This window comes from Puma concolor, chromosome B1, assembly GCF_028749965.1.
Source record: "Puma concolor isolate L17-30 chromosome B1, mPumCon1.1.hap2, whole genome shotgun sequence".
In the NCBI taxonomy this organism is placed as follows: Eukaryota; Metazoa; Chordata; class Mammalia; order Carnivora; family Felidae; genus Puma; species Puma concolor.
In genome coordinates, this window is record NC_141670.1 from 96699628 (window position 1) to 96718293 (window position 18666).

Consider the following 18666-nt stretch of genomic DNA (forward strand, 5'->3'; position numbering starts at 1 on the left):
CTATTTAAACTTTCTTAAAAGAATGTTTGTTAATCTGTGTTTTTCCACATTTTTAACCTCTATTCTTCAAACTACTCTTTCATCAAAAAAAGTCACAGTTTTTAAATTATTTTCATGCTTTAGCTGTACTAGAGAAAAGGCCTTTAAAAGGAAATGAAGGGAGATAAAGAAGACAGAACCCCAGAACACTGAGCACCTGGAAGACGGAAAACATTCTGCAAAGGTTAAGTTACGGAAAAAGGTGTTTTCTCTACAGAACGTTTTACAAGGAAAATTTCCAAATTCCTTTTTTCACGAAATTGTCTCTAGTTTCTCACGATAATTATTTTCAGTTTGCATTCTGCTTCCACTTGCACCCCTGCCCATTTACAAGAGAAACGGAGAAAGAAGAAAGTCAGTCCGAAAGTGCGAGTAAACTATGCCAGCAAAAGCAGCGGAAAAATAAATTACCAGAGAAAAAGCCAACAAGACTGGTCGAAGGTGCCAGTAATGACAGAGGGAACAGCGCATAACAAGGAGAGAACACAGACCCGGAAGCTCTTTTCTGCACCACACTCAGCTCACTAGATTCTGTGGGGGTCACCGGAGAGGGCTCAACCTTAGGCTCCGCCCAGCTGCCTACACATTCTGGGGGTGGGGCTCGGAGGACTGAGGCCGAGATGCCTGGTTTTTGCAGGAAAGAAAACTGCTGAAAGACTACCAATGAATATCTGAACTTTCAATCTTTCCACTTAAGTTTGAGCAGTCTAGAAGGGGAAGGATGGGTAATTCAGCAATATAAATACTGTGCAACAATCTGAAAATGGATTATAAATCATTAAAATTACAATAGAACGAGGGCTCCTAGGTGGCTCAGTCAGTTAAACACCAATTTTGGCTCAGGTCATGATCTCATGGTTCACATATCCCAGCTCCACATCCAGCACAGAGCCTGCTTTGGATCCTCTTGCCCCTCCCTCTCTCTCTCTGCCCCTCCCTCCATCTCTCTCCCTTTCAAAAACAAACATGAAAAAAAAAATTACAATAGAACACATACAGCAATAATTCACTTAATGTAACTAAAGGCTAACTGGCCCTATAAGCAAAAATTGTAAATTAATTTTATATTACACTCATTATAAATAATATTACCCTAAATGTAAATTATATTACACTACTGGGAGGCATATACATAGTGGTCAAAGATTGTGACATTGGAACCAGACTGCCTAGGGTCAAATTCCAATTCAAGCACTTTCCAACTGTGATCATCAGAAAGTTACTACTGTAAAAAGGATTTTAAAATAGGACCTAGCTTCAAAGGTTTTTGTGAGCGGATATATATACATACATATATTATATATATATATATATATATACACACACACACACACACATATACACACACACACACACACACACACACACATATATATTTAGTACAGTGCCTAGCATGTATGTAGTAAATATAAGAGATTAGCTGTTATTATTAAAGTATATAGGTTTGCTTAAAAAATATTTTTCTGTTGAAATCATTAAAATTACATCTTTCTTGGGGCGCCTGGGTGGCGCAGTCGGTTAAGCGTCCGACTTCAGCCAGGTCACGATCTCGCGGTCCGTGGGTTCGAGCCCCGCGTCGGGCTCTGGGCTGATGGCTCAGAGCCTGGAGCCTGTTTCCGATTCTGTGTCTCCCTCTCTCTCTGCCCCTCCCCCGTTCATGCTCTGTCTCTCTCTGTCCCAAAAATAAATAAAAAACGTTGAAAAAAAATTAAAAAAAAAAATTACATCTTTCTTAAGTGGTTTTCCTTTAAAAAAAACTAGACTATGAGGTAGGAGAATCTAACTGACCCTTGAGATCATAAAATATGGTTAAGTGTTCTAGAGATACACATCATGGCTCTGGTTGGTTCAGTCTTAACTATCCGAGCCTTTATCAATCTATTTTCCTTCATTTAGTGTCTCTTTCATGCCAGTGTAAACTTATTGTTTCTAAAGAGGATTAGACACAAACTCATAACACAATTTTGTGTAAAATTTTAAACTTCTCAAGAAAAGGTAATAATTTACAGAACTACAATATTTCCAAATAATAGAATCACTCTGTATTTTGGTTGCTGAGAGTTACCAAAATGTCTATAGGATCTATGGGTTTAATTCAGGAGGAGTCACTGCACTTGAACTTCATAGCTACTCTGAGAATACTGTGCATATGCTACATATTTAAGTCAAGTCACCACCATTTTCTCCTGCTCTGCAAGAGCAGACATTAGTGTGTAGCCATTACTCAAAAATCGTAAAAATTGCAATTTCACATGGTTCAGCCTAAACTTATTTTGCTTATAGCATACTTTTAAAAACCGCTTTGGGGGAAAAACAGCTTTTGTATTTGTTTTACCACAATTATTTTTGTTTTATAAAAATCACTTTGGGTGGGAGAGGGAAATGAGGAGTTATTGTTCAATAGGTATACAGTTTGAGTTAGGTAAGATGAAAGAATTCTAGAGATCTGCTGTACAACAATGTGCACATAGTTAACACTACTATACTGTACACTTAAAAATTTGAGAGATTTCATATCATTTTATATTACAGAAATTATAATAATAAAAAAGACAAGCTTAAAAAGAGAGCTCCCAATTTCCAGGCCATGCTTCTCTTGGCTGGTGAAAATAAACATAATTATGAAGAGCTTCTTAAAAATCAGTTTTTTATGGCATTTAATTATACCAGAGAATGTTTCATACAGTTTTCACCCTAGCTTAAAGTTCCAACTTTGTATTCTTTATGATGCTTTCCATATAGTACTGGGTGCTCAATGTCAATTTATTAAATAAGTTAATATTAGTAAAAGCTATCAATTTTCAAGGGTTTTCTTTATTGAGGAAATAGATCTAGGGCTAGAGAATCGTTAAACACATACTAAGTACTTTTTTTCTCTCACTTCTCATTCCTTGTACTCAATTACATTAATACTTTCGAAGCACATCTACTGAATTCTTTAATTCCTTCTTCACATATCTGTTGAGCCCTTACTGTGTTCCAGGCAGGAGCCTGGAGACAAACTACAAAACAATGCATGAAGCATTAAGGAAGCACCTTCCTTGGATAGAGAACACAAGGGAACCTTTAAAACCAAGCAACACTAGAGGCAATACTTTAAGGATAAGTGGAATCATCACAATTTTGTTTCATAAGGATGAAAAATTTTTTGAAAAAACTCCACTGAAATTCAGAAATTCAACTAGCTGAGTTTTGTAAACCAGCCCCCCCCCCCAGACAAACACCAAATCCCAAAACTACAGTTTGTATTGAACTTGACTGTATAAACCAGATAGTTCAAGTACAGAGATAAAAATTCCAACTTCAGATATTTAATTTATGCAATGCAAAGACAATTCATCATTTATATCCAGAAGGTACTCTTTGCCAGCACGAATATATATTAACATCTATAACTTCTACAAATGTAGAATTAAATTTATTACTATTTGATGGCAAATTAAACTACAATATGACAAAATACAGGTTCAAATGTAGGAGAACTTAAAAACAAGTCCTTGGGGAGTCAGTGAAGAGTTCATGAAGAAAAGTCATACACCGACCTTCAAAAAAGAGTTGAAACTTGCCCACTCAATCTCTCCTTCCAATAAGTTTTTGGGTTAACTTCAAGGCTACCAAAACCAGATCAAGTTCAATCTTCACTGACACAAAGCTAAACTAAACTTTTTTGTGGTTATTAGATATACCTCCATATTTGACAGCCAGCCTTTAGAGGAAGGGACCACCTCATCTTTAATAGGGAGTATGGAGAAAGCTTCAGGATTTCAAATACATAAATGGACATAGTGGGACAAATTTTTTAAACTTCTTAATATATTCTGCTAACATTATATCATTTATATAGCATTATGAGTACAGAACAACAAAACTTAAACTGTTAAAGAGAAAGCCAAATGGAGCTACATCTTGACATATCTAGTGAAACCATTTCAATAAAACATATTTGGCAGAACCATAATCTATTAAAGCTAGCTTCAAGTTAATATTTTTATTGCTAGTGTTGAAATTTCCTCCAATAGTAAGATAAGGCTTATATTCAGACAAAATCAATTTTTAATTCTGATAATTGTAATTTACCCCAAAATTTAAAGTTTTGTCTAATATTTTCTTGCAATACAATGTAACTTTTTTCTTCTTTTTTAAGGAAGCAAAGTATCTCTAAAGAAATAACTGCTGGGGCGCCTGGGTGGCTCATTCGGTTAAGCCGCTGATTTCGGCTCAGGTCATGATCTCACAGTCCATGAGTTTGAGCCCCCCCGTTGGGCTCTGTGCTGACAGCTCAGAGCCTGGAGCCTGCTTCGGATTCTGTGTCTCCCTCTCTCTCTGACCCTCCCTCGTTCATGCTCTGTCTCTCTCTGTCTCAAAAATAAACAAACATTAAAAAAAATTAAAAAAAAAAGAAATAACTGCTGAATTTGCAGGACCTTTGGAGTACTTGTAACTACATGCCTTACTGACACACAGTTAAATATTTAAAGAGGTGTTTCCTTTCTCTAAAGACCCAGAGGGGCAGTATCGTACTTAGCTTCTGGAAATCAAGTCCATACTCAAAAATCCTCCAGAAGGTCAGCCTTGGTGGTGGACTCGGAAGCCGCCAGCATGGGTTCTCCCTCCAGCTCCAGAAATATACTTACTTTCCACTCACTCCTTTTGGCCAGCACGTTCTCCCAGTCCAGAAGTACTAGGTATCAAAGATCCCGAGAACATTTAAAATATGTATTTTATGCCCTACCTACGTTTACATCTTGGGATGTAAACACACATAAACACAAACACGGAAACACCGTACTCCACCACAGGAAGACCGAAAGGAGCCAGCTCGCCCCTGCCACGCTAGTGGCTCAATTCCCTGTTATCCAGGTTATCGCAGCTCCGCCTATAGCTTGACAAATAGCCAATAGCGTGTAAAGACTCTAGGAAGCGCGATGACGTAAGCATGGACGTTCACGTAGTGACGCAGGCGGCGTTACCGTCTCCAAGGAGCGGTCCAGGGCACCGGTTTCAAAGTCGTAGGGCGGGCCGGGTGGACTTCCGCAGTTGGCCCCGGGTTTCCCCGCGGTCCTGAAGTCAACGCCCCCCCCACGCCCCCCCCCGAAACGCTCCTTCAAGGACGCCTCCACCCGGCCTCCTGGCTGGCTTCCTTGGCTCTCTCCTAAGTGGCCCGACACGACCCCGAGTGACCTGCGGGACGTCTATATCCACCCGCGTCTCCTTTTTACCCGGCTGGGATTCGAACGAACGTGGAACAAAATTAACTTGGCGGGTCCCCAGCAAACCTGAAACCTGAAGTCTGTCGGCTGAGCGAGGAGGGGCTCGGCTGGGACTCAGGAGAAGGCGCGGCGGGGCTGTTGACGCCGCGTGAGTAGGATACTGATTACACTGCTGAGTGCTTGACAACCTCCAGCGTTGCTTTAGTTTAGCTTTCCCGGACAGCGAGCTCTCTGGGGTTTTTTTGTTTTTGTTTTTTAAGAAAGTGAAGGTGGTAAAAGCTCCAGACTGAAATTGTATCGAAATGGCCACGGAAACCGACTTTCTGAGAGACCAAAGTAAGCTCCATATTCTTTTATTTGAGAATTCTTACATGTTTAATGTCGTCATCGCTAACCAACTAACATTTTTCGAATGCCTGTTCGGTGCATGGAAATTTGTAAAAAGTTAGCTTTACAAAAAGCTTGGTGGTATGCATGAGGATGTGTATGTACTTAAGCAGAACCGTTTGGTAAATCCTTGTACGTTCCTTTAGCTTATATGGAACTCTACTAGACACCAAACATGGTTGTTATGCTCCTCGCATAACTGGAGAAATTAGAAGGCTAATGTCCAGGAGGAGTTTCCAAGTTTGCCATTAGAACCTAGAGGCACAGTTCTGGCCATTTGTAAATAGATTTTTATTGAACTACTCCTGTTTCAGTTATGCCAGACTCTGTACAGACATAGCTGCTGCTGCAAAGATGAGGAAGACAGTTCTACCTTCCAAGAATTTGAGAAAAGAAATGTGTAAATTCCATAAATACACTGAAGTGGAAGCAACCGCTCTTTTGCCTCAGTTTCCTTATAGGGTTGTTGGAATGATTAAATGAGTATTAAATATGTAAAGGATTTAGAATACTATCTGACACATAGAGGTAAACAAATATTGACTATTACAGGATTATTATTAGCTGTGGTCAAGAAAGGTGTCATTTGGCCTGAAACTTGAAGTACTAATATGAATATAGATAAAGAATTGTGTAGGTATCCCAAAGAGGATAGTATTGCAGCTTTGAAGGAATTAGGACTATGTTTTGTGAAAGACTTGGAACAAGGTTGGCTTGTACGAAATGTGGTTTATATAGGCAAATAGCAAGTAGACCTAAAGGGAAGAATGGGGCTGGATGGTGAAGGGCCTTGTCTTCTGTGTGTTGAGTTTGGACCATAACACAGGTTATTGGAGCCAGGGAAAGGAACTCACTTGAGAGTAACATGATCGGATTGTGATTTGGAAAGCCTGGTGTGGCTGTTATGAGGAACATGCATTTTAGCAGAGTACAAGTTAGGTGACTATTGTTACCATTCACATAAGGGGTGAGCTAAGGTAGTACGGTGATTGGAGATTAGGGAATTTGAGAGAAAGAGGTAGAGGGCAACTGAGATTTTTGTGTTAAGGAGTGGGAAGGTGGGAAAAAAGGTAGTAAGTTCCATTTTGAAAGCTTTATAAACCAGTGGTTAAAAAAAAAACAAAAAAAACAAAACAAAAACCAGTGGTTAAAGACTCAACCTCTACATTGAGTCTGTCTAGGTTCATATCCTGGCTTTTTCTTTTTTCAGGTCTTTGACCTGACCCTAGCTTCGCTGTGCATCAGTTTTCTCATTTCTAAAATGGGTATAATAGCACAATAACTCTCATAGGGTTGTAAGGATTAAATGAGATGATGTAAATCGCTTAGCATGATTTCTAGTCCATATTAAGTGCATTATGTATATTTAAAATTATTAATGCCCTGTAATGGTACTATATTATTATTTCTGTGTTTTAAGTGGGAGTATCTGCCATCCCTAAGGAAGACTAGCTAGCCATCAGCTGAGTGGTGTGGGATAAGAACTGGGTGATAAGTAGTTTGGTTGGGGTGGGGAAGGTACCTAAGTTACACAGAAACAATGAGTTTTCGAGGAGTGAGCTAGCCATTTTTTTGTTTTAACTGGACCTAGTGTGCCATTTACAGCTGGGTAGATTACCCAGTTAGACAAAACACCTGGACACCACCTGAGGTAAATATAGATGGCTTGACCCTCTCCCACCTACTCTGACCTTCTCTGCATTAACTTCAATTGATCTTGATTGTCTCTTTTCATTTGTTCCATTTGGATTTGTTAATCCAGTTCGAGACAGTTTGATTTGGCATTTCTCAACTGGCAACCCCTGTGATAAAAGCATTAGCTTTACAACTAACTACAGGCAATTGCAGACCTAACCATGCTCCTAACAAACTAGCATTTTTGTAGTATACCATTCTTCACCTCCATCTGAGAAGGGAAATCTGATAGTCCTTAGGAAACTGTTCAAAGAGATACTTATTTATTAAGCTAAGGAATGAAAAAACCATTCTTGTGGTAGGAATTTGGGAAGTGGTGATTATTATTTTTTTTTATTCTTTAAGTGTTCTTCACGGAGAGGTTTTTAATTTTGACTAAATTCTCAATTTGTTCTTTTATGGATGTCATATCTAAGAAATCTTTGTTTAATCAAAGGCTGCAAACATTTCCTTCTATGTTTTCATCTAGAAATTCCGTAATTTTAGGTTTTATATGTAGATTTATGATCTGTTTGACTTAAATTTTGTACAAGGTGCAAGATAGGGGTCAAAGTTCATCTTTTTGCATATGGATACAATTGAAAAGACTGTCCTTTCTCCATTGGATTACCTTGGCATCTTTGCTAAAAATCAGTTGTCCTTATTTGTGTTGATCTATTTCTGGACTCTATTCTGTTCCATTGATTTGTTTATCTATTTGAGTACCAGTATCCCAATGTTTTGATTATTGCAGCTTTATAGTAAGTCATAAAATCAGATGATGTTAGTCTTTCAGATTTGCTCTTTTTCAGTTATTTTGGCTATCCTAGGTACTTTGCACTTCATATGAATTTTAGAATCAGTTTGTCAATTTCTTCCAAAAAAGATGCTGAGATTTTGAGAGACATTGCATTGAATCTATTGATCAATATGTGTAGAATTCATATCTAGTGATATTGAGTCCTCTTACCAATGAAAAGGTATATTCTCTCCATTGATGTACCTATTCTTTTATTTCTCTCCGCAATATTTTGTAGTGTTTAGTGTATGGATTTTGCATATCTTTTATCAGACTAATTCCTATGTATTATGTTTCTGATACTATAGTAAATGGTATTCTTTTACATTCAGTTTCTGATTTATCATTACTAATGTACAGAAATACTTTTTCTTTTTGTCATATTGTATTCTGCAACCTTTTAAACCCACTTGTTCTAGTAGGGTTTTTTTTAGAGTTCATCAGATTTTTTATATATGGATGATCTTTTCATCTGTCAGTACAGTTTTACTTCTTCCTTTCCAATTTGGATGCCTTTCATTTCATTTTCTTGCTTTATTGTATTGGCTAGAACTTCTAGTATACAATGTTGAACACACGTGGTTGAAGTGGACATCCTTGTCTTCTTCCTGATCTTATAAAACAAGCATCTGTCTTTCAGAATTAAGTATGATACTAACTAGATTTTTCTTAGATGTTTTTCAAGGGTTGAGGATATTCCTTTCTATTCCTGGTTTTCTGCGAGTTTTTTTTTTTTTTTAATGTTTATTTACTTTTGAGAGAGACAGAGAGAGAACCAGCAATGGAGGGACAGAGAGCGAGGGGAACAGAGGATCCAAAGCAAGCTCTGCACTGACAACAGAGAGCCTGACATGGGGCCTGAACCCATGAACCATGAGATCATGACCTGAGCTGAAGTGGAACGCTCAACTGACTGAGCCACCCAGGCGCCCCATCTGAGAGTTTTTAATCAGAATGGATGGTGATTTTTTTTTCCTAATGCTTTTTCTGCATTTATTGAGAAGATTGTTTTTTGTTTGTTTTTTTTTTCACTTTTAGCTTGTTAATAGGGTGACCACTTAACATTGATTAATTTTCAGATTTTAAGCCTGCCTTACCTTTCTTTTGGGGATAAACTCCTCTTGGTCATGTATTATCCTTTTTATATGTTGTTAGGTTTGATTTTCTAAAAGTTTATTTACAGTTTAATTTTCTATGTTCATAAAGCCTTTTTTTCCCCTTTAATGTCTTTGTCTGATTTTGGTGTTAGGTGATGCTTGCCTCAAAGAATTTCTTGGAAAATATTTTGTTCTCTTTAATTTTCTGGAAAAGTTTGCATAGAATTGGCATTATTTCTTCCTTAAATGTTTGGTAGAATTTACCAGTAAAGCCAGTGGGACCTAGAGTTTTCTTTGTGGAAAGATTTTAAACTGTAAATTTAATTTCTTTAACAGATAAAGAGCTACTCAGTAGTCTGTTGTGTACTGTTGTATACAGAGCGACCCTCCACAGATTTCATATATCCAGAGTTCTCTCTCTGTGTAGCTTTCTGTCTCATATTTTGTCCTGCCAATTCTGATTCACTTGGTCTCCACCACTTCTTAGCTGCGTTTCCTTAGAGTCTGCTGAGTCTGCTCAGTCATAGAGCCTGCTGAGTTATCCCTGCATTTTCCCTCTTTGTGCCATGGCTTGGAAAGTCTCTTAGGTCATTAAGCTGGAGCAATTATAGGGCTCACGTCATTTGTTTTGCATCTCTCATCATCGTCTATTGTCTACTGTCTTGCAAACCATAATTTCATTTATTTATTTGCTTTTGGTCATGTTGAGTGGGAGGGTGGTCCTTCTTCATTCTGGACATAAGCAGAAGTCTTATTCAAGTTACCCTACTTTTGAAATCTGAAACACAAGTTTCTTCCACTGTAACTGTTCTTTGACTTCATCAAGAATTCTATTCTTTGAACTCTTGATTTTCTTCTATTAACTCTTTCCCAGCTTATTTTTTATTACTTTCTTATACAGCCTATAACCATTACTCATTAGTTCATCTGTTCTCTTGTCAGTAAACATAATATGATTAAACTCTTGCTTCTCTGAGTAGCACATACTCAGTAATACCTAATCTCTAGATCAGTTTTTTTAGTTTGCTTTAACAGTTCTCACACCCAGCTGTTTGGTAGCCATAAGTAAAAATCTCAACTCTCTGGATAAGTGCCATCACAAACTCATGGTTAACTCATAACTAAAAAGTGACTGGGCTGATATTTGAACCCAGGCTGTCTAGTTTCAGTGTCTGTATTCTTAACTTCTACCCAACAAAGAAACTTGCAAAAAAAATGTGTGTGTGTATATATATATATATATACACACACATATATGTATATATATAAACCTATTTCACTTATGCATGTGGAAACTAAAATCCTAAATAAAAAATAAATCCAGCAATGACTGTGTGTACATACATACATATATGTGTATATTGGGTATGTACCCATAAAATAGTTGTCTTAATATTGGGTTCATCCCACCAATAGGTAGTTAGCATTAAAAAATTATTGAATACAATAAAGAAGAGGTAGGTTAATGGAGAAACCATTAACATATCAAATTGCAGATTAGAACACTCAGTATAATAGATATGTCAGTTCTTCCACAGATTAATGGTTAGATTCGATGCATTCTGAAACGTAGTTTTGACAACATGGTTCTAAAATCTAGTGGAAGAACCAGGGAATTTTAAACAACGAGGTGGGAAATTTTATTTGCCAGCTATTAAAACTTGGTATAAATATCCAATTATTAAATCAATGTTAGATAGTCAGATTGATAAATCATAAATCAGTGGAATAAATTAGCACAGAAAAAGACACATACATGAACACTTGTTATCTGAAAAAGAACAAACAATACAAATCAGTGGGAAAAGAATAGACTATTTAGCAAATGGTGCTAGGATAATTAGCTATCAAATAGGAAAGAAAAAATAATAAAGATACCTTTTTCACATATATAGAAGAAAACATCTGCAGGTTGATTGAAGAAGTAAATTCTCTTTAAACTTTCAGAAAAAAATTTAAGAGGGTGTCTTCATGATCTCAGGATAGGGAAAGATTTCTTCAACAGATATAAACATTTTTGACTGGAAGAAAATATATACAATTAGAGTATTTTAGAGATAAAAGCTTGGATATTGTAAAAGACATCACCAATAAGTGACTAGCCCAGCTGAAGAAAGGGAGAATGTATTTACTAGTAAATATGACTGAGAATTGATTAGCCTGTCCAAAATTTAGAAAGATCTTTCACAAACAAAAATAAATTCATACTAATAGAAAAATGGTTAAAGAATATGACTAGGCCATTTACAAAAAAATAAAATTGAAGAACTAAAAAAAACGAAAAATGACAGTCTCCTCAGTAATTCAGTAAATGCAAATTAAACAATAGTGTGATAAGTACATATTGAATGAATGAAGGAAATAGTAGATTTAAATTATAGTAAAATTTTCTTCAGATTAAAGTCAATCTCTGAGGATTGAATGTGTTTTCCTCAGTAATCCACAATTGACTTCTGAACCTATTTTAATCACTGAGAACTCAGATTTAGTATTTTTTCTTATTTGAAAACCCTACTGGGCGGGGGGGGGTGGGAATGTGGTTTGTATTGGAATTACTATATCCATTACCATAACTCCAGCCTCTTTTTAAGACTCACAGGGAAGAAGAGTAACAGGCAGAAATTAGATCCTATATGGGTGTAAAATTGTAGTTCTGTGTGTCAAGTAACTATCTTAAAAGTTCTGTGGGTAACAATAAAATATGTGGATAATTTCTTTTAAACTCAATAAAAAGTTAACCATTTACAGTATCAGTACTCCATGATTACTTGTTTCTTTACCAGAATCACGTTTGTCATATTTCTCCACTAAATTATGTGTCTTTTTAAGGAAGAAAACTATTATCTGAAGTTCCCAACATAGAGTGTATGTACTACCTGTGTGCATTATTATATATACATTTTTAAAACTTACGTAGTTTGAATTCCATACATATGTATATGTAGTTATGCATAACATATGTAGCATAACAGAAAAGTAAAGAAAACAAATATAAACCTAAGTGAATGATTACAAAGTTCATACTCCTATAACTGCAACTTAGGTCAAGAAATAGAACATTTCTTGGGCACCTGTATGGCTCCGTGAGTTGAGCGTCCGAGTAGTTCATGGGTCTTGTGGTCAGTGAGTTTGAGGCCCCCCACCGTCCAGCACTTTGCTGACAGCTCAGAGCCTGGAGCCTGCTTCCCAGTCTGTGTCTCCCTGTCTCTGCCCCTCTCCTGCTCATGCTCTCTCAAAAGTGAATAAACATTAAAAAAAAAAAAAAATTAGAAAAAAAAAAAGAAATAGGACATTTCCAGGTTCGCTTCTCTTCAAAGGTAATTGAAGATAATCAATATCTTTAATTTGCCTATGTTTGAGCTTTATATAAATGGAATCATAAGCTGTGTATTCTTGTTTTTGGCTCCTTTAACATTAATTATGTCTTTGAGATTTACCCACATTCTTGCGTGTAGATGTAGCTTGTTCATTTTCTCTGCTATAAAATATTCCAGTTTTAAATCTATCACATTTATCTGTTTTTCTTTTGATGGATAATTGCAGTTTCTGTTTGGGGGCCATTGAGAATAATGCTGTTATCAACATTTTTTTCATGGTCCTTGGTACTCAAGTGTACACATTTTGGTTATGTATATTCTTAGGAATTATATATATGTTTAATTTTAAAGTTGTACTAATTAATATCCCCACCAGTAGTATATGAGAGTTCTAATTATTTTACGTTGTTACCAACATGTTTTCTAATTTTAGCTCTTTATTGTCATTTTAATTTGTATTTTCCTGATGCCTAATGAGGTTGAGCAGCTTTTCTATGTTTATTGGTCCTCTGAGTAACCTTTATGTGAAGTGTCCATTCATGTCTCCTTCCACTTTTCCATAAGGTTGTCTTCCTTTAATTGACAGCTCTTGTATATTCTAGATACAAGACTTTTGTCTGTTACATGTGTTGGAAATATCTTCTCCATGTTTGTGTCTTGTATTTTTACTCTCTTAAAAGTCTCTTTTTGTTAAACAAAAGTTCTTAATTTTAATGTAGTTCAGTTTATCAGTTTTTTTCATTTATGGCTAGTGCTTTTTGTGTTCTGATTAAAAAAATATTCCCTACCCTAAGATTTTAAGATATTCTCTTTGTTCTTGTTTAGAATTTGTTTTGATATTCACAGATCTTCATTTTGTCTAGAATTGATTTTTATGTATGTTTTATTTTTTATGAGGATATCCAGTTGACCTAGACCAATTAAAAAAAGATTATTATTTCCCCCTCATTGTAATTCAGGTGTTCTGTATGACATGAATATATTTTTGTATTGCCTGTTCTCTTCAATTCGTCAATTTTATTATTATTGTTTTTAATTTATTTTAAGAGGGAGAGAGAGCAAGAGTAAGTGAGCAGGGGAGAGCAGGGAGAGAGAGACAATCCCAAGCAGGCCTCGCACTGCCAGCACAAAGCCTGACATGGGACTTGAACCCACGAACCTTGAAATCATGACCTGAGCTGAAATCGAGTTGAACACTCAACCAACTGAGCCACCCAAGCTCCCCTGTTTGAGTCTTTTAGATATATTCCTAGATAATTGTGGGGTTTTTTTGTATAGTATTGTAAATGATATCTTTTATTTTCTAACTTTGTTGCCAGTATATAGAAATATAATTTTTTTTGACCTTGTATCCAAAAACCATGCTAAAGGTTATTATTCTCTCTCTCTCTCTCTGTTTTAAATGTTTATTTATTTTGAGAGAGAGAGTGAGAGAGCATGAACATGCGTACAAGCAAGGGAGAGGCAGAGAGATAGAGGGAGAGAGAGAATCCCAAGCAGGCTCTGCACTAGCAGGGCAAAGCCTGATGCAGGGCTTGATCCTACAACCAGGAGATCATGACCCAAACCGAAATCAAGGGTCAGTTGCTTAACCGACTGAGCCATCCAGGCACCCCAAAGGTCATTATTCTAAGAATTTATCAATGTATTCTCTGGGATCTACCTATACCTACACACTCATAACTATTGATAATGACAGGTGATTTTTTTTTCCTTTTCTGTCTTTATACCTTTTATTTTTTATTGTATTAATAATTGCATAAACTTAGACTGCCAGTAGAGTATGACTAAATATCAAGATAATTTGTCATTTTGTCATTACCAATTTCCAAGGGAAAGTTTTCAACATCTCATTCTTAAGTATGATGTTTGCTGTGTGTTTGTATAGGAATCTGTTATTGTATTAAGGAAATTAATTGCTATTCTTACATTCTGGAGGCTTTATCATGAATATATCTTAAATTTTAATCATATGCTTTAACAGTAGCTTTTGAGATGATCGTATTTGTTGATCTTTTTTATGAGTTTATTTTCAATTTCTTTGGAGTGGGCTTATCTTTATTATTTCCTTCACCTGACATTCTTTTGGTTTAATTTCCTTTTCTTCTGACTTCTTGGAATGGACTTATAGTTCATTAATTTAGGGCATTTTTTTTCTAGTATGTGCAACTAAAAGCTATGAATTTCTTTTTGAGCAAGTTTTGAGTTACTATATTTTCACTGTCAGCTCAAAATACATTTAAATTTGTTTTGTAATTCCTCCTGTGACCTCTGGATTATTAAATAGTAATTTCCGACTTGCATGCACCTCCGAAACACCCAACACTGTGCTTCTGTGGATCCATTCCTCCAATAGGTCTGCGTGCCTCCATCCGGGTGCTGCAGGGCCCCTCCCACAGGGGACCACCCACGGTCAAACGAACGAAGCCTGCCCCTCCTGACCCTGTGCACCTTGCAGATCCACGCCAGCTGTTACGCCAGATCCCATAGAAGAAGCACCACAAGCCTGGCAGTGTGCAAGTAGCCCAGACAGGGGCCACACCACTCCACAGTGAGTCCTGCCCCTGGGAGAGGGGAAGATAAGGTACACACCAGTCTGACTGTGGCCCCAGCCATGGGCTGGGGACATATATTGGGTCTGACTGCAGCCCCGCCCACCAACACAAATTACTCCAGACAGCACAGGGGAAGTGCCCTGCAGTTGGAAGCCACCCCAGGGACTACCCAAAATGATGAAAGAACTCTCCTCAAAAGAAACTCCAGGAAGTAGCAACAGCTAACAAATTGATCAAAAACGATTTAAGCAATATAACGGAACATGGATTTAAAATAATAGTCATAAAATTAATCGCTGGGCTTGAAAAAAGTATAGAGGACAGCAGAGAATCTATTGATACAGAGATCAAGGGACTAAGAAACAGTCAGAAGGAGCTAAAAAATGCTATAAATGAGGTGCAAAATAAAGTGGAGGTGACCACAGTTTGGATTGAAGAGGCAGAGGAGAGAATAGGTGAATTAGAAGATAAAATTATGGAATAAGAGGAAGCTGAGAAAAAGAGAAAAAAATCCAGGAGTATGAGGGGAGAATTAGAGAATGAAGTGATGCAATGAAATGGAACAATATCCATATACTAGGAATTCCAGACGAGGAAGAGAGAAAGAAAGGGGCTGAAGGTGTACTTGAAGAAATCATAGCTGACAACTTACCTGATCTGGGGAAGGAAAAAGGCATTGAAATCCAAGAGGCACAGAGAACTCCCTTCAGACGTAACTTGAATCGATCTTCTGCATGACATATCATAGTGAAACTGGCAAAATAAAAGGATAAAGAGAAAATTCTGAAAGCAGCTAGGGATAAACACACTCTAACATATAAAGGGAGACAGATAAGACTCCTGATGGATCTATCTACTGAAACTTGGCAGGCCAGAAAGGAATGGCAGGAAATATTCAATGTGATGAACAGAAAAAATATGCAGCTGAGAATCCTTTATCCAGCAAGTCTGTCATTTGGAATAGAAGGAGAGATAAAGGTCTTCCCAAACAAACAAAAACTGAAGGAATTCATCACCACTAAGCCAGCCCTACAGGAGATCCAAAGGGGGATTCTGTGAGTGAAATGTTGCAAGGACCACAAGGTACCAGAGACATCACTACAAGCATGAAACTTACAGACATTACAATGACTCTGAACCCATATTTTTCTATAATAACACTGAATGTAAATGGACTAAATGCTCCAACCAAAAGACAAAGGGTATCAGAATGGATTAAAAAAACAAGACCCATCATCTATTTGCTGTCTACAAAAGACTCATTTTAGACCTGAGGACACCTTCAGATTGAAAGTGAGGGGATGGAGAACTATCTATCGTGCTACTGGAACTCAAAAGAAAGCTGGAGTAGCCATACTTAGACAAACTAGACTTTAAATTAAAGGCTGTAACAAGAGATGAAGAAGGGCATTATTTAATAATTACAGGTCTATCCATCAGGAAGAGCTAACAATTATAAATGTCTATGCACTGAACATGGAAGCCCCCAAATATATAAAAGAATTAATCACAAACTTAAGAACTTTATTGATAAGAATGTGGTAATTGCAGGGGGCTTTAATACTCCACTTACATCAATGGATAGATCATCTAGACATAGGATCAATAAAGAAACAAGGGCCCTGAATAATACATTGGATCAGATGGACTGGACAGATATAGTTAGAACTCTGCATCCCATAGCAACAGAATATACTTTCTTCTTGAGTGCACATGGAACCTTCTCCAAGATAGATCACATACTGGGTCACAAAACAGCCCTTCATAAGTATACAAGAATTGAGATCATACCATGCATACTTTCAGACCACAATGCTATGAAGCTTGAAATCAACCACAGGAAAAAGTGGAAAAACTCCAAAAGCATGGAGGTTAAAGAACACCCTACTAAAGAATGAATGGCTCAACCAGGCAATTAGAGAAGAAATTAAAAACTATATGGAAACAAATGAAAATACAACAATCCAAATGCTTTGGGATGCAGCGAAGGAAGTCCTGTGAGGAAAATACATTGCAATCCAGGCCTATCTCCAGAAACAAGAAAAATCCCAAATACAAAATCTAACAGCACACCTAAAGGAAATAGAAGCAAAACAGCAAAGATACCCCAAACCCAGCAGAAAAAAAGAAATAATAAAGATCACAGCAGAAATAAACAATATAGAATCTAAAAAAACTGTAGAGAAGATCAATGAAACCAAGAGTTGGTGTTTTGAAAAAAGAAACAAAATCGATAAACCTCAGCCACGCTTCTCAGAAAGAAAAGGGAGATGACCGAAATAGATAAAATCATGAATGAAAATGGAATTATTATAACCAATCCCTCAGAAATGCAAGCAATTATCAAGGAATACTATGAAAAATTATATGCCAACAAACTGGACAACCTGGAAGAAATATACAAATTCCTAAGCACCCACACACTTCCAAAACTCAAACAGGAAGAAATAGAAAACTTGAACAGACCCATAACCTGCAAAGAAATTGAATCAGTTATCAAAAATCTCCCAACAAATAAGAGTCCAGGACCAGATGGCTTCCCAGGGGAATTCTACCAGACATTTAAAGCAGAGATAATACCTATTCTTCTCAAGCTGTTCCAAAAAATAGAAAGGGAAGGAAAACTTCCAGACTCATTCTATGAAGCCAGTATTACTTTGATTCCTAAACCAGACAGAGACCCAGCACAAAAAAGAGAACTACAGGCCAATATTCCTGATGAATGTGGATGCAAAAATTCTCAATAAGATAGTAGCAAATCGAATTCAACAGCATATAAAAAGAATTATACACCACGACCAAGTGAGATTCATACCTGGGCTGCAGGGCTGGTTGAACATTCGCAAATCAATCAATGTGATACATCACATTAATAAAAGAACCATATGATCCTGTCAATTGATGCAGAAAAAGCATTTGACAAAATTCAGCATCTTTCTTAATAAAAATCCCCGATGGTGTGCCTGGGTAGCTTGGTCGGTTGAGTGACCGACTTCGGCTCAGGTCATGATCTCATGGTTTGTGAGTTCAAGCCCTGCATCAGGCTCTGTGCTGACGGCTCAGAGCCTGGAGCCTGCTTCTGATTCTGTGTCTCCCTCTCTCTCCCCCTCCCCTACTCATGCTCTGTCTCTCTCTCTCTGTCTCAGAAATAATAAACATTAAAAAAATTTTTTTTAATTAAAAAAATAAAACCCCCCGAGAAAGTTGAGATTTAGAAGGTACATACTTAAACATCATAAAAGCCATTTATGAAAAGCCCACAGCTAATATCATCCTCAATGGGGAAAAACTGAGAGCTTTTTCCCTGAGATCAGGAACATGACAGGGATGTCCACTCTCCCCTCTGTTGTTTAACATTGTATTGGAAGTGCTAGCATCAGCAGTCAGACAACAGAAGGAAATCAAAGGCATCAAAATTGACAAGGTGAAGTCAAGCTTTCACTTTTGGCAGATGACATGATATTATACACGGAAAACCCAATAGACTCCACCAAAAGTCTGCTAAAACTGATACGTGAATTCAGCAAAGTCGCAGGGTACAAAATCAATGTACAGAAATCGGTTGCATTCTTATACACTAGTAATGAA

The 18666-nt window shown here is 37.0% G+C and overlaps 2 protein-coding genes across 5 annotated transcripts in view; one reads left to right on the plus strand and one right to left on the minus strand.

Annotated features, from left to right (window-relative positions):
- CB1H4orf33 (chromosome B1 C4orf33 homolog) overlaps nt 1-4901 on the minus strand; it is a 131300-nt gene extending 126399 nt beyond the window's left edge. For all 3 annotated transcript variants that reach the window (XM_025922059.2, XM_025922058.2, XM_025922061.2), the window contains exon 1: nt 4674-4901. The gene's annotated coding sequence lies outside the window, so the exon portion shown is untranslated. The remainder of the gene's footprint in view (nt 1-4673) is intronic.
- An 89-nt stretch (nt 4902-4990) lies between these two features.
- Nucleotides 4991-18666, plus strand: part of SCLT1 (sodium channel and clathrin linker 1) — a 217658-nt gene continuing 203982 nt past the window's right edge. For both annotated transcript variants that reach the window (XR_015250225.1, XM_086704243.1), the window contains exon 1: nt 4991-5585. Coding sequence is in view for 1 of the 2 variants with exons in the window: in XM_086704243.1 (XP_086560369.1) it covers nt 5552-5585 (34 nt within the window). In the remaining variant the exon portion in view is untranslated. The remainder of the gene's footprint in view (nt 5586-18666) is intronic.